The 17,235-nt window shown below is 40.4% G+C and overlaps 1 protein-coding gene across 3 annotated transcripts in view; it reads right to left on the reverse strand.

Annotated features, from left to right (window-relative positions):
* The window catches only part of LOC122549709 (dual 3',5'-cyclic-AMP and -GMP phosphodiesterase 11A-like), a 298,915-nt gene that overhangs the window by 73,320 nt on the left and 208,360 nt on the right, over nucleotides 1–17,235 (reverse strand). For all 3 annotated transcript variants that reach the window (XR_006311644.1, XM_043689586.1, XM_043689585.1), the window contains 2 exons: nucleotides 14,731–14,781; nucleotides 5,778–5,924 (listed from right to left, as the gene is read on the reverse strand). Coding sequence is in view for 2 of the 3 variants with exons in the window: in XM_043689586.1 (XP_043545521.1) it covers nucleotides 5,778–5,924; nucleotides 14,731–14,781 (198 nt within the window). In the remaining variant the exon portion in view is untranslated. The remainder of the gene's footprint in view (nucleotides 1–5,777; nucleotides 5,925–14,730; nucleotides 14,782–17,235) is intronic.

A 17,235-nucleotide genomic window follows, 5' to 3' on the forward strand; every position in this document is an offset into this window, starting at 1 on the left:
GAATTCCTCCTCTGACCACTAGTATGTTCACAAGGTAGATAATAACTTGAAATCTTTGGAAACATATTTTAGATTCTGGAGCATTCAAAATAAAATCAAGTTAAAATATTTGATAAACTTGTAAGGAAAGAATTTCCTGTGGAAATGCTAATGCTTTCAAATGCTAGTGTTACGTGGTACAATGTTTACCCACTATTTGTAAATAGATAAGCATTACAGACCAAAGAGAAAAGAAAAAAAAGACCTGAATTGATGTAAAGAACAGTGTTCAAGAACAGAGATGAACAGTGAGTTTACAACTCGAGGGATGAAAGTTTGCCTGCCTTACAGGGAGGAGGCAGTAGTGAGAACATACTGGTAATGTCAATGGACCAGAAAATACTCTGGAAAGTGGATTCAAATCCCACAATGGCAGGTGGTAGAACCTTAACTTCAATAAATAAAAATCTGGAATTTTAAAAAGGTTAGCCTAATGATGGTTGAATGAAACCACTGTTGATTGGTGTACAAACCCGTCATTCTTTCATGAAAAGAAATGTCCGTAGTTTGGTGCACGTATGACTCCAGTTGCACAGGGATGTGGTTAAATCTTAAATACTCTCTGATTGGCTTAATACTTGTATCTAACTGCTATTATGTTAATACCCTTTTAAACTGGGGTATTAACCGGGTTATAAATGTGGGGAAAGGCCTCTGTTTAGCACTGCTGGTCCAGCAAGAAACATCTTCCCTCCCCCTTTATCTGGCCAGCAGCAAGCAAAGTTCAACTTGCAGGATTACACATCAAATGCTAGTCCCTCCTTCTTACTGCTGAATCCCAGCAATGGTGGGATACAGTTCAGAAACGGACATTAATTGTCTACTTAAGGGCTTCAATTAGACAATAGTAAGGCAAAGCCATCCAAAACTGAACCTGTCACTCTCAAAATTGCATTGGGGGCAGTGTTGGGCTCCTGATTGTCTTGTCACTCTGAAGTGGGTTTTCTTGTGCTTTAAAGGGACAGTTTCCCTCATGGCAATGGAGTCATTGTTGGATTGTTCTAAAATGCAGATGAAAATCCCAAGAAGGTTTGTCTCCAGTTTTTGGGCTTGTTGATGGGGGCATCACCATTCTGAGTAAAATCAGCTTCAAATGTGTGAAACTCACTGTCCTTTTCTGTACATAAACAAGAAGGACAACTGCTCCCTGCAGCACACACACCACAAGGACTAGCTGAATATCCCAAGTCAGTAACCTGACTCCTGCCAGTGTGGTTATCGAAAAGTGATAATAAGGATTTTGCACCAGTGATTTAAAATTAATCAGATTTGAGCCCTCACAAATCAATGTTCTTTTGAACAGGTGCATTGCGATTTCTAATAGTTCTCTGAACCCCATTGGGAGTTACTTCACTAGAGTGAATCAAAAACCTTATGTAATCTTTTTTAATTCACTCAAGTTGTGGGTGTCACTGGCTAGATAAATATTTTGTGCTGAGCTACCTTGAATAATACCACAGTGATAGTAGGGAGGCAATTCCTGTATTCTGATCCAGCAACTGTGAAGGACCAACAATATGGTTTCAGGTCAGGATGGTATATGGCTTAGAGAGGAATTTGTAGATGATGGTGCCCCCATGCATTTTCTCTGCCCCTGTTGTTCTCCTGTGGTAGAGATAGTGGGTTTGCACGTTGATGTATAAGGAGCCTTTGAGTTGTTGCAGTGATAAGAGTGAATATTGAATATAGTGGATTGAGGCTAATCAAGCAAGCTGCTTTCTTCTGGATGGCGCATTGTTCAGCATTGTTGGAGCAGAACTCATCCAAGCTGGTGGGGAACACTCCCTCAAACTCTGAGTTGTGTCTTGTAGTTGGTGGATAAGGTTTGGGAACCCAAGCATTCCTCATTGCAGAATTCCTAACCTCTGATCTTTTCTTGTAAGCCTTTATATGGCTGGTCCAGTTCAGACCCAGGATGTTGATGGTAATGTTTGGATGATAATGTCAGTGGACATCAAGGGGTAATGTTTGGATTCTCTTTATGGAGATGGTCATTTCCTGGGACTTTTGTGGTATGATTGTCATCTACCACTTACCAGCCCAAGCCTGAAATATTGCTCAGGTCTTGTAACATTTGTACATGAAATGTGTCAGTATCTGAGAATACTGCTGAACATTATGCAATCATTGGTGAACATCTCCACTGCTAACCTTATGATGGTGGTAAGGTCATTGATGAAGCAGCTGAAGATGGTTGGGCCTAAAACATTACGCTGAGGAACTCCTGCAGAGATAACCCTCAACAGAAATAACTGGCTTCCGACAACCAGAATCATGTTCCTTTGTGCCAGGAATGGCTCCATGCTTCCTATGGAGTGGCGGCCAGAACTGTACACAATGTTCCAAATGCAGCCGAACTAAAGTCTTACATAGCTACACAAGACTTGTCAACATTTGTACACAACTGATGAAGGCAAGCAAAAGCTATGGCCTTACACCCCTAGAACCCTCTGTATATCAATACTCCTCAGGGTCCTGCCATCTACTGTATACTTTGCTCTTGCATTTGACCTTACATCATGTCACACTTGACTGGATTAAACTCCATCTGTTATTTCTCCACCCAACTTTCCAACTAGTCTATATCCTGCTGTATCCTTTGACAACATTCCTCACCATCAGAAATTCTATCAAATTTCACATCTTCTGCAAACATACTAATCAGATCACCTACGTTTTCATTCAAATCATTTAAATGTGTTACAAACAACAGAGGTCTCAGCACAGATCCTTTTTCAATGAGTGAGCACTATGACAGTGAGCAAGGAGCCCAGAGATGCAGCCTAGTCCAGTTCATAAGCTGGGTGTGCGTCCCTGAGTGCACAGTGTCATTGTTGCAGCATGACAATGATAATTCTGAGTTCTGAGGAAACATTAACTCTGACTTCACTCCGCAAATGCTGTTAGACCTGTTTTCCAGCAATTTTGGTTTTTGTTTCTGATTTCCAGCATCCGCAGTTCTTTCCATTTTTATAACAATGATACTTTGCTGGTGCAACCTGAGGTGCAACACTTAGGGAGAAGTTTCCTGTAAGTGGATTGGTTATGTGCCATGAGGGAACATAGAAGAGGTTGGCACATGTTAGGCATCAAAGCCCATGGCTGTGAGTTGTGTGTCGCGAATGAGTATGGAGTGTGTACAAGTGTGGGTGCCTGATGTCCAACATACAGCCCTTTTAGAGCAAGCGACAAAACAAACCTGCCAATAGCCCACTTGGGCTTCCATATCGAGTTTTCCTGATGGCTTATTTGTATGGCAGGTCTGTTAAGATCCACAACCTGTGGCAAGTTGGACTGTTCACAAGGTGTTTAACAAACAATAATGAGCATCAATAGGAAGCTCACTGCTCCCTGAAGAGAATTTCAGCATGCTACTTGAATAAAGCACTCAAATTGCATCAAGGTGATCTCAATGTCATGATGACTCTCTACCGAGTGCGCCATAGTCCACTCCACTCAGAGCCAAGTAAGATTCAGCCTTATGATGAAAATGGCAGAATGCTGGACCTAACAAAACAGAATGCTCTCAGCCAAAGGGATCCTACATGAAAAAAGGACATGTATCTAATGCATTTAGTGGGCCTGAATTGTATGTGGTATCATTGGAATATGAAGCCATATCAATGTTTTGACAATGTTGAAAATTGGCAGGTGTCTGGTTTGTTCACGTGAGAAAGTTAGCTACTTGGTTAAGGTCACATTAGACCTGCTTTATTGTTCCACTACCTAGAGAATCAGCTATCAGAACAAATGTTCATGAACCAAGTGAGATATATGAAGGCTCAAAGACAGCTTGATAGTAACAGTTATGTCCCTCATAGGTATCTGAAGTGCACCAGAAACAATGTTAAGTGAGGGATGGGTTATGGGGTTATGGCTACATATACTGAAAATGAACGAATTCTGACAGTACTGGACTTTAGAGTCCCTATTGAACTCATTATTGAGGTTTAGGATTGTTTGTTTATTCTGCCAGTACCTTTTCATGACCTGATTTCTGTCTGGAACAAGTTACAGGAGAACTATCACCCTGGGAAATAAAGAACGCAGGAGCTGATAGCATTGCTCACCTTCTTATCACTTGCTCACTCACTTCACAGCAGTTTTATGAGAATGGAATTCTCAGCAAACCATTACAGAATTTGTGGGTAATTAACAGAAACTTTCACATCACAAAATGCAGCTTGACACATCAGATCTACATTGTATTGAGTTTGCTAAGCAATGTGCTTCTGCAAAAGATATTCAAAGTGGCATTCTGCTAGAGTTAAACAGTTAGGAACATTGTAACATTAAGTCTGGTTTCAAAATTACAATTCGCAGTTAAATTGCAGAAAATGCATTTTACAGAACAGGAAGAGAGTCAACAAACAGAATATTAAATATTTCCTTTTTAGCTCTACATAAGACCTGATTATGTGTTTTGTGCATATTTGTATTGGGGGTTATCAGTTTAGCGCTAGTCTGCAATACAGCAAATTCACGCTGTAATTTTGCAGTGTCAGATTATTTGGATAATTAACTTGAACAGTTAGTGCAGGCTTCCAGCCCAGCTTTGGTCTTGTCTCAGCAACTTGTTTAAAAGGGAATGTGGAAAATGTTCTTGGTATCTTAAATGCCAAATATTATGCGCACTTCCTTATAAGTAGCAGCACAAATGGACAGCTTTCCCTTTCTTTGCAGAAGTTCATTATACACATCTGGAATGTTTCCTCAGCATTCCCAAAGTTCAGGGACAGGGTAAAGAAGAAAAGAGATGCTGGGCGGAAATAAAATCAAAGGAAAGGAGAAACACAAGTAGGAGCTTTGAAACAGATTCAGTGCTTAATTGATAGGACAGTGCAGAATCTCACCTCGTTTAACAACTGAAAAAGTGTATGTGCACCCATTACTCTGCTCCTTCTGCTCAATGTAGACAAGCATTTAAACTTCAACTTAAATAAGCACTCCTAATCAATTTAATACAAATTAACATTAATTAGGTCTCTCTCTCTCTCTCTCTGCTTTAGTGCAGTAGGAGCTGAGCTAATGATGGTGGGACCTCATTTCATATGGGTTCCTTCCAGCCGTGAGAAAACATTGGCTAAGTTATTAACAGTAAGGCAGACAGAGCAGAGGAAAACTGGAAATCCAGGAATTTATCAGCAGGAACCTGCTATCAGTTTTATACCCTGTTTCATGCTTGGCAGGTGGTTGATTGCCGAGAGAGAAAGTCAATGGTACAAATTGCAGTCACAGAGTATTCCTCACTGACACAGGTTATGGCATAACCACCACCAGTTCTCATAGAAACAAATTTAGTGGCCAATATTTCACAAGTGACATGTCCCAAATCTTTTTTTAAGCTGTACAAGGGATTCTGCAAACAAAGGAAAAACTCTTCTGTACAGAGAGGCCAAAAACCTCCAGTAACCTGCAATGCTCTCAAATCATGTAGCTAAATGCTATTTTGCTTCTTACCTGCTGCTTTAGGGAACTGGCTGGATAAATAATTTATTCGACTGCATTGTTGATCCTTGTTTTGAGACTTCCTATCAGGTTCTTGTTTTTGATAATTTAAGGAGATAGGCATAAACAATAACTATGCCATTTCTCAAGTGAAAAACAAATAAGTGTATTTTAGGATTGAAGAAACAGGACACTGTTGAAATCTGTTTGAAGACTCTAAATGCATTCTATAAAATGCTAAATGCACATCGCAGTACAGAATGGACATCTTCTACATACGCCTTTCTTACCTCATAATCTACTTTGAATTTCTGTACCATCCCTAGTTCCAAGAACATCCTTAATGATGCTGTGATCATTCCATCATTATCGAGAGAAAAATCACTGAAGTGAAAACTATCGATTCCCAGCTCACTCACAGCAGGAAGTTTTGCAGCCTGAATGGAAATGCAGAACAGTTAAAGCCTGTATCAAGAGAGAGGGACAAATTTAAGGCTTTACTTTATGATCTTCCATCTGCTGACACAATCCTATTTTATCCTGCTCCTGCTGGCGAGTAGTACAACATATATTTCAGAACAACTGGTAGAACATATTCCCCCAAATATACTTTCCTTGAATGCGATAACAGTTATCAAAGATTTGTGTGAGGCAACAGCAAGGTTTTGGGGGCTAGTGAGGATCTAGATTGGTAGCGAGGATCTTGTGGTGTCTTGGGAGGGGGAGGCATAAGAGGGCGTTATGGTGGCACAGTAGTTAGCACTGCAGCCTCACAGCGCCAGCGACCCGGGTTCAATTCCTGACTCAGGCAACCGTCTGTGTGGATTTTGCACATTCTCCCCGTGTCTGCGTGGGTTTCCTCCGGGTGCTCCCACAGTGCAAAAAATGTGCAGGTCGGGTGAATTGGCCATGCTAAATTGCCCATAGTGTTCGATGAAGGGGTAAATGTAGGGGAATGGGTCTGGGTGGGTTGCTCTTCAAAAATTCGGTGTGCCGAAGGGCTGTTTCCACACTGTTGAGAATCTAATCTAATCATGAGCCCAGCGTGGGAGGTGGTGTGTGAAGAAATGAGATCTCAAGAGATGACAGACATCAGGAGGTTACAGGTCTCCCAGAACTGAAAGCCTTGGAGGGCATCAGAAGGATTGTGGACTTCCGGTAAACATCAAGGTTTTGGAGGATTGTGTGTATCAAGGTGGGAATGAGAGTGTGGGTGATCATAGGTTGGACTCAGGGCCTGGGTCAGTGATCTTGAGGATTGCATGGGGGTAGAGTGGAGGAAGGGGTTGAAGGTGAACATGGTGTGATCAAGAGAGTAATTTGTAGATGATTAACTTAGCTCTTTTCTGTAAGCAACCTATGGCGTTGGTTTCTCCAAGTAAAACCAGTAACAGCATTTGCTATTTCAAGGCAAAGTAATGTTATAGCAGGAACTCAGATGCTCTTTATTTGCTAACATCTGCTGCACCAATGTATAAAGGGAGTTTCGTGTTTGTATTTACAAGACCGAGTGGGACAAACACTTTTTTGCCTGCCATTTTTCAGAATGCGTATGCAATGCTTGAAAACCAGATACCAGATCCAAGCTTATATCTCCATCTAGCTGATTACAGCACTTTAGCAATCACCATGATAAAGTTAATTCTGATCCAGAATATTCATTTTATGAACTAAAACACAAAGTATACTGTTAGGAGGTACAGCATAAGGGAAGGTTCTAAAATGTTTTTAAAAGCATGAAAGACCCACACTTACAATCGTTTTCAGGCACAAGCTAATTGGTGAAGGCTGCGAAACATGGGAGAGAATTGGAAAAGTAGAAGAGAAGAGAAGAAAATAACATCATTTTGCGTTTCATAAGTTAAACTGAAAATATGAGAATCCTATGCTCAGTCAGAAATTCAAAGTTCTTAAAGTTTTGATTTCATGGAAGTTTTACTCTGTTTCATTGTTCTGGTCAAAACTTCTGGTCTTAGCATAATGACAGGAAGAATAATCATTCGTTTTTATCAAGTTTGTTTTTATTCATGTTTCACCAACTTCATTTGAGTTTTTTGTGTAAGTGACAAAAATGATTGATGAGGGAAGGACAGTGAGTGTTGTCTCCAAGGACGTTAGTAAGGCATTTGATAAGGTACCTCACGGCAGGATGGTACAGAAGGTAAAGTCTCCTGTTCTGTATTGTATTGTATTGTATAAATGTTACTTGCCATTTTTCAGCCCAGGCCTAGACATTGTCCAGGACTTGTTGCATTGGAACATGACTGCTTCAGTATCTAAGGAGTTGCGAATGTGCTGGACATTGTGCAATCATCAGCAAACACCTCCACCTACTATGAATGGAGGGAAGGTAATTTCTGAAGCAGCTGAAAATAGTTGGGGCTAGGACACTACCCTGACGAACTCCTGCAGAGATGTTGTGGAACTGAGATGACAGACCTTCAACAATCACAACCATCTTCCTATGTGCCAGGTATGATTCCAACCAGCAAAGTATATTACAGCTATTATCTAGAAGTTCCTGAAGGTAGTGTTGGAGGTGTGAAGTGAGCAAAGCGAGTGGGGTGAGCAGTGGTAGCTAGTGTGTGGATTTTAATCTGAACAAGTGCACGGTGTATGTGGGTGGAGTGTTAACAGGGGAAGGGAAAGCTTAAAAATAGAATTTTAAAGGTTAAGGAAAGAAAGCACAGACATCAACAGCGAACTAAGTCATGGACATAAGAGAGGCCAGAACTGGAGGCAATCGGAAGTTTGTATAATGGAAAAAGTGATAGAGATGGTGAGAAAGTAAAATTGAAGTGTGATTGGAATGGGAGCCACTGAAGATCACCAAATACCAGGGGATGGGTTAACACGATTTGAAGAGCGTTAACTTTGGAATGTGGGATGAGTAGAAGTTTAAGTGGAGACAAAAACAGACATTGCTGGAAAAGCTTAGCAGCATCTGTGGAGAGAAATCAGAGTTAACATTTTGGATCGAGTGACCCTTCAGAAGTGAAGAATGGGAGATTGCCAATTTTTGAGGTTACCAAGTCACAGCAACAGTAGATGAGTTGAGACAGGATCAGAATAAGACAATATTATGGAGGTGGTGCAAACAATTTTATTGATATGTGGTTGAAAGCTCATCTTTGGTCAAAGATTACAAATGATATTTGGTTCAGTTTCACACAGTTCCCAGGATGGAAATAAAAGCCAGAGCATGGAATCGGTGATGGAAGCTAACAATAGCTTTCATCTTGCCTATAGTTATTGGGAGGAAGTTTCTCTTCATCCAATACTGGGCAAGCAGTGTGACAAGTCAGAGACAATGAAAAGCCAAGAAAGATAATGGTGAGATAAAGCTAAATGCCAGCTCTGCACCTGGGGATCCACTTGAGGTTTTGGTCTGAGATACCCCTGAGAGGTAGCATGTAGCTCAGAAATGGAAGATATCTGATATTTCGGAAGTTTGCCATGCATCTACCCTACTTTTTATATGAACTTATTTAGAATCTTTCCTAACAGGTACAATCCTGGAAGCATATAGGTACAGACTTGCCAGTCAAGTATTGAGGCAGCATATTGGGGAGTAACTGGAGGCAGTAAAAAAAAGAGAAGTGGAAGTGTTTTAAGTGAAGTCCTGGTTTATAACACGTGGATTCTCTCTGAAACATGGCAAATTTTGAGAGCTTAACAGGGTAAGCTTAATAGGGTAAGCTTGACACACTGTTTCCCCTGACTGGAGGATCGTTGTCATAGCCGTAAGGTAAGTGGTCAGTCTTTCAGAGGATTGTGAATCTTTAGAATTATCTACCACAGAGTACATTGAGAACTATGGAAATGTTTTTGGCCACTCAGGGAATCAAAGCATATAAGAATAATGTGGGAAAGTGAAGTTGATGTAGAAGTTCAGCAGGCCCAACAAGCTAAATGGACAGCCTTATTTCATTGCGGCCACACTGCTGGAAAGCAACATGTGGCAGATCAACACAGCACTGCTAAATCAAGGTTGAATTCTGTTCATTTGTTCTTGGCACCAATGATTTTGTTATCAAGAGTCTGCCATAGTTAATTGAAGACAAAATTATTTGATTACCATAAGTGATGTTCTATGGGGCAGGCCGTGTTACACTTAGGAGCGTGTCCTGATCAATCCATTCGTGTTTGAAGAGCACTTCTTCATTTTCTCTGCAATTGTGGCTGTGTGCTTATATAATCATAAAGTTATAAAGATCCACAGTGCAGAGAAAGGTCCTTCAGCCGACTGCATCTACCCCAGTCAAAAACAACCTCCTAACTATTCTAATCCCATTTTCCAGCACTTGGCCCATAACCTTGTATGCCTTTGGCATTGCAAGTACCCATCAAAATACTTTTTATGATTGTTTCTGCCCCTACCACCCTTACAGCAGTGACTATCCTTTAGTCTGAAAATGTTTTTTCCTCACATATCCTCGAAACCTTTCTGCCCCTTACCTTAAATTTAGGTTTCTTGTTCACTGGTCCCTCCATCAAGGAGAAACGGTTTCTTCCAGTCTACCCTATCCGACCCTTCATAACTTTATCATGTCCCTCCCAATTTGCTCTGCTCTAAGGAAAACTACCCCAGCCTGTCCAATCTCGCTTCATAACTGAAACTTTCCAGCCCAGTCAAATCCTGATAAATCTCCCTTGCACCCTCTCCAGTACAATCACACTCCTCCTTATAATGTAGATTCCAGAACTGTACACAATACTCAAGCTATGGCCTACTTAGTTACACAGTTCCAAGATAACGTCCCTGCTCACACACTCGAATGCCTTGACTAATAAAGGCATGGATCCAATATGCCTTCATAATCACTTTATCCACCTGTCTGGGACTGGTGTACACGCACAACAAGATACCTCCGATCATTGGTGCTTCCCAGGGTCCGACCATTGACCATGTGTTACCTTGTTCCAAAGTCCTGACTGTACAATGCTCATTCTCTTCAATGATCTCTTCAGTGGTCTTCAATGATTCTCTTTTTCCTTGATTGGCCTGGGGATACCCTATTATGATTAGCTGGGGACAACCTGGAGATGGCTGCAATGTAGACACTTCACAGCTGTCTCTGCCACCACCACCTTCACTTGCTCATTTCTGAAGTTCGAGTCACTAGGTGAAAACCCAACTATTTCGCTCACTGGACACTCTAAGAATCCTGTGCATCCTCAGAAGAAATTACCTCCTCTGAGCATTTGTCATCATTGATTGTGACCAAGAAGACTCTGCTCTAAAAAACAGATTTAAATTACAGCTGGCAAAGTAGGATGATTGCAAATTGTCAAAATGGTGATGAAACTGGACTCACTGCTGGAATCAACATGACTGGGTGCAGTATGACAATTGTATTCTACATCCAGGTAGCTCCGGGGTGCCACATCACCATATCTGATGGCTAGGGACACCAAAAACTGCCACTGTTGTCCAATGCTAACTTTTCTTTAGTTGCCAAATATGTGATGTGTGGAGACACACTCATTCTCCTGATTAGTTGACACACTCTTTAATTGCAGTGGGAGAGGAAACAGACTGGTGAATGAGTATATTCATTCAAAGGATATAGTACGTTTGGTAAGAGTGACTTTCAGCGGGGTGCGTCAGATGGCATAAGGATAAGAGTGAATCTCAGTGGTGAATGGATAGATGGGGCTGAGAGGAAGTGGACTGAAACAGAAGGATTGTGGTGCTTTCTAGCTAACTGGCTGTGAGAAATTGCATGATGGAGTTGATTTGACAAGGTAGAGTTTAACAAATTCACACAGCACAATGTAGGTGAATGCACAACTTTACTCACATTTCCCAACTGGATTAGATTGTAAAATGTTTCCTATATTAAATTCACAAATGTGGATAAACAACCCCACTGTTAACCTCCCGGGCTACCTCCTACAGTGCTTTCTTTAAGTCAACAATAGTTTTTTTGCTACTGTTGTTGTGGTAGAAACTTTCTCTGGAGTTCCGACTTGTCTCCAGCAGTACACAAGGGACCCATCAGTCAGCAATGACACATCGTTTGACTGTTCTGAATTCATTTCCAATATTCTTCCAAATTACAACTCCCCTAAATTCCATCATTGTACTGATGCTTTAAAAGCTCCAAATTGTGTCATGAGGGCTGCCTTATACTCTCTGCCACAAAATGATGGCCAAAAATAAAACAATAATGAGTTATCTGGATTAAAATAGGCATGTGCCCCTTACATTTGAACTTCTTATATAACAAATACCTCCCTGTCCAAAACTCCACTAAGTTACAACAGGGGTCTAGCTGTTAATTCAACATTGTCTTTTTCCTATTAATATTCATTTATTTTATCACATGAAGAACTAGATGGAAAGTTTGCCTGACTGTTCATAAATCATGATGGTATTTTTAGGTACTTTGTATAGTTCCTACAAGGGATTAATTAATAGATGAATAATGGTGGATTGCTAATGTGGTTTAAGTTGAATGTTTTAGAAAGGCAATATGATTACAAACAGAATGCAAGACTGTTCACCACCTCATTTACTTACTGGTATAGCAATGATCTATCACGATCTTGTACAGCCTGATTTTCTGTAGCGGTTTTCCATAGTGCAATTCTCTACAGGGCAGGGTTGCAGAGGAATGCAATTGTGACGTTATAGCAGAACGACCCGTACTTTGGTCAAACATAGTATTAGGTGACTATATCGGATCTGAGCACCCTGGGCTTGACATTTTTGGGCAGGCAAGGAGGGAGCAGAGCAGCTTTAGGTGGTAAGGTGGAATCAGCATGCAGGAAGATAATTCTGGTGGGGAAGTGAAGGCCTACTGATATTATTATTAGACTCTTAATCCAAAAACTCAACTAATGTTCTGGGGACGCAGGATTAGATCTCACCACAGAGATGTAGAAGTTTGAATTCACTAAATAAAACAATCTGGAATTAAGAATCTAATCTTCTGACGACCATGAAATCATTGCCCATTGTTGGGAAAAAAAATCTTTTGTCCTTCAGGGAAGGAAATCTGCTATCCTCACCTGGTCTGGCCTCCATGTAACTCCAAACCCACAGCAATGTGGTTGACTATCAAATACCCTCTGAAATGGCCAAGCAAGCCATTCAGTTCAAGGGCAGTTAGCGATGGGCAGGAAATGCTGGCCAGCCACCGACGCCCACATCTCACGAGAGAATTTTTTAAAATTACACTAAGGAGAAAAGGAGGCTCACTGTGGTCAAGAGTTGGCTTGCAGAGGAGATACCAGATAAAGCAATCACGGGGGAAAACAGATCGCATCAGAAGTGGGGGGATCATACAGCAAAGTTATGACAGGCGAGAAGAAATGGCGGGGGCAAGAGATTGCGGGAACGAGGAAGTCAAGGGAGGAAGTGTTGGGGGTGCAAAGAGGTGACGAAAGAAACATGTCACAATGGGAAAGAGATCATGGGGCAACAGGCCTTGAGGGTGAGAGAGATGGTTGAGGAAGAGACAGTGGAAGAAGGGATTACAGGGGAAAAGCAGTTGTGGAAACACAAAGAGATCAAACTGCGGGCAAGTGATTGGAAGTTGGTAACACTGCATTGGACTAAGCAAGTTGTCATTTTTCAGATGTATCTCATTGCTTCCACCCACCCGACCCAGCCCTTAACATTCCCCTGCCCACTTGGGCATCTCTTCCAGGGTTGGATTCAATTGAAGTTAATAAATTAAAAAGGGCTGTAAATTATGCAGGTGGTTCAATATCATCCGCTTTCACCTTGACACAAAGTCAAAATGACCTCCATACCTATCAATTTGTGCTGCGTTTAAACACAATTCCTAGAAAGTGGAAGCGCCCAGCACAAATTTCCTTCACCTTGTAACAAAAAACCCATCAGCTCATATAACTGGATCTGGCTGTCCAGTATTATACTGGCAATCTATTACCTGTCTGGTATTAATATCTAAGTCCAATATCAGTTCATATGTCCATAAAAGAAAAGAAACCCAGAGTGAACAGAATGGGTAATGTCACTCAACAATCCTTTCCAGTATTTGACCATGAACAGCAGCTATATGGCTGGCTCACTCTAGGCTCTGATCAAGTGACCTAACCATAAAAGGGAAAAATACAGCTGGGACAAGTGGGACAACATTTTAATCAGTCAATGAGTGCACATTTAAGTGAAATGGGAAGTGTAATGGTGGATACATTTTTGATTTGTGCTCCTGACAGGAAGCATTGTCCACTGGAAGCACATATTGAAAACACCAACATAAATATGCACAAGATTCCTGTTCCCCAAAGAGAAGGGTTCCCTGCTGGAATGACACAATTGGAAGATCACATATATTTATCTTTGAACATGGCTGAAGTGACAAATACAAACCCATACAAAACTACCCACTTTCTCACAACCCTTTGTTACAACATGCACCACTAAAATGATCTCCAGATACAGTGTTATAAAGTGTCTAGTCTGAGGGGTAATTGTAGCCACAAAAACAGCACATAATATGGCATCCATAACACTACCAACGTTATTGATAGTATCGTTAAAATACATCATTCCACTCATGCACTTGTATATTCCACACAAATGACATTGCCAATAACTAAACATTTGCACCTAATATATACAACTTGTTTATGGGAAATATCTATAGATAAAATAATTGCAATAACTTATCAGTTTTGTAATTATCATAATTTATTTCCCACAATACTTAACATTTTACTATAGAGCATAAAATAGACATTATAGCAACAGCATGCACAAGGAAGGTAATATGCAGTAATTCTTTGTGTAATAGGGGAGAGCAGGCCTTAAATTCATCCATTTGCTTTTTTCACTGTGAGCAGATTTTATTACTTTAATAAATAATCTGCACTGACCACTCTTTTGTATTCAGTATTCTTCATGTGGCAGCAGAGAGTCAGCAGGCGAATGCATTACATTTAATCACTCGCTTCTAGATTTATAATCAACAACCTGTTTACTAATTTATAAACCCAGTCACGCATGTTGATATATAAAACATCTTGTGAATGAAATTCCCAAGACAATCTATTATTAAACAAGAGTTCAGCACAATTGAGTAAAAAAAACACCAATAGCATGCTCACATGTATTGATTTAGTATCTCTATAAAGAAGGGTTTTATTTCAGAGGTATGTGTTTTCCAGGATATAATGGGAGAATGTTATTAGAGGTGCCTGCCAAATGATAGCACAATTGGAACTGTGCTAAGTATATTTCATTGGATCCACATTGGAGAGGTTTACCTTCAGTCGATCGACCTCTACTTTTGAGCATGTTGCATGGTATGACAGCAACTGAAATAATAAAAAGAAACAAATAAATACTGAAATTTTGCAAAAGGTGAAATATATAATTGTATTATTTCCATTTAACATCATGATGAATCACATAATGGTGGGAACTGATTTTTGTCCATTCTTGTGTACATAATCACTGGCAGGCTGACTGCACTTGGCCCAAACAGCTAAGAGCCCAAAACTGAATGGTCTTATTAAAATTATTGTTTTGTGTTGTTGGTGTCTATCCACCTCCAAAGACAGCTGGGAAATGTGAAGGCAAAGAATGCTGAATGCTTATTTCATCAACAGCAACTTGAAACTTAGTCTCAGCAGCTGCCAGCAATGGTAGGGGATGTTAGGAGACCTGGAGAGTACACAACTGGAGTAGAAATTGGTAAAGAGTGTAATTCTGAGGATTTTGGAGTTAAGTAAGTTCTCCTCCTTTTATCTGCTTCCACTGCTGTAGAATCCTAAACAAACCACAACAAGCTCTTGCTCCATTCATCACACAGTAATTTCCTGAGGGATCTTAAGAACGCATATAACCCTTTATAAATATACGCATGGGGCTTTAGGTGGCTACACATAACATTGAAAAATCTTAGCAGACATCTGAACACATGCAGAGATTATTTTACACTCCAAAAACCACTTCCATATATAGTCCACATTTAATATAATGGGATGCCTAAAGGTGTTTCACAAAAGCATTATCAAACAAAATGTAACACTGGGCTGGATAAGAAGATATTAAGATAGCTGGCCAAAGCCTTGTTCAAAGGGTTAGATTTTAAGGAGCATTTTAAAAATGGAGCAATAAATCTCATACACCAGTTAATTCTTTTCTCTTAATTTTTTTGAAAATAATGTAATTTGCTTTTACTATGAAAACAGTAAAGTATATATTTTAAAATGCACCTAATTTTAAATTTAATTATTTGCAGTATACTTTGTACACAAAAACATCAGCCAGAAATTCATCTGTCAGCATAACAAAGCAAAAAATACCAATTTTGAAATATACTTTCCAACAATGGCGATATAATTTCATATCTCAACACAAAATATCACAGATAGTCACCTGTGTACAACCTTTAATTAATTTGAACCTTTAAAAACTAAAATGTTTCCACTCAATATATTTTAATTACATCTTAACTAATATTTTCTCATGAAAGGAAGGGGAGTAACCTCCTAGACATGGCTGACCACTCCTCATTGGCAGTGCTGACATACACAACACTTCTGAGTGCAACCAAGTTTAATGAATGCATCAATTTGTGGATCAAAATCAAAGTACTTCAAACTGCAGAACAGAATAAAATGATAATTTTATATTGTAGAATTTTAGAAAAAGCTAATGCCAATAATTAAACATGTGGTTGTCCGAGGGTTTTGGTGATCTCCAGCAAAGGTCCCACCGAGAGACTGGGAGAACGCAGAAACATTCAGGCCAACATATTCAAATAATCAAGCAATTGACACTGTGCCTACTTTGAGTTCGAAATAGTCAGGTAAGAGTCTCAGTTTCTTCTTCAAAGACACTAGACTGCAAAAATAGTAGGACAAAGTTTGACCTACAACAAATACCTTTGAGACAATGGGCAGAATGTTAATAGTAAAAATTGTGAAGATTGGGCTTCAGAAGGATTGCTAAGTTTGTAAAAAATGAAGTAACAATCAGAAGCTGGATCCAATGTGCTAACCTTTAGGTTTACCTCAAAAGGTGCTTTTGATGTTTTTGGTGAACCCCATACATAGAGCATAGAACATTACAGTGCAGTATAGGGCCTTCGGCCCTCGATGTTGCGCCGAACTGTCATACCAATCTGAAGCCCATCTAACCTACACTATTCCATGTACGTCTATATGCTTGTCCAATGACAACTTAAATGTACTTAAAGTTGGTAAATCTACTACCGTTGCAGGCAAAGCATTCCATAGCCTTACTACTCTCTGAGTAAAGAAACTACCTCTGACATCTGTCCTATATCTATCACCCCTCAATTTAAAGCTATGCCCTCTCGTGCTCGCTGTCACCATTCTTGGAAAAAGGCTCTCCCTGTCCACCCTATCTAACCCTCTGATTACCTTATATGTCTCTATTAAGTTATCTGCTGAAAATATGTTGCTGGAAAAGCGCAGCAGGTCAGGCAGCATCCAAGGAACAGGAGAATCGACGTTTCGGGCATAAGCCCTTCTTCAGGAATGAGGTAAGTGTGCCCAGCAGGCCAAGATAAAAGGTAGGGAGGAGGGACTTGGGGGAGAGGCGTTGGAAATGCGATAGGTGGAAGGAGGTCAAGGTGAGGGTGATAGGCCGGAGTGGGGTGGGGGTGGAGAGGTCAGGAAGAAGATTGCAGGTTAGGAAGGCAGTGCTGAGTTCGAGGGATTTGACTGAGACAAGGTGGGAGGAGGGGAAATGAGGAAACTGGAGAAATCTGAGTTCATCCCTTGTGGTTGGAGGGTTCC

The sequence above is a fragment of the Chiloscyllium plagiosum genome, chromosome 5 (assembly GCF_004010195.1).
Source record: "Chiloscyllium plagiosum isolate BGI_BamShark_2017 chromosome 5, ASM401019v2, whole genome shotgun sequence".
NCBI lineage: Eukaryota > Metazoa > Chordata > Chondrichthyes > Orectolobiformes > Hemiscylliidae > Chiloscyllium > Chiloscyllium plagiosum.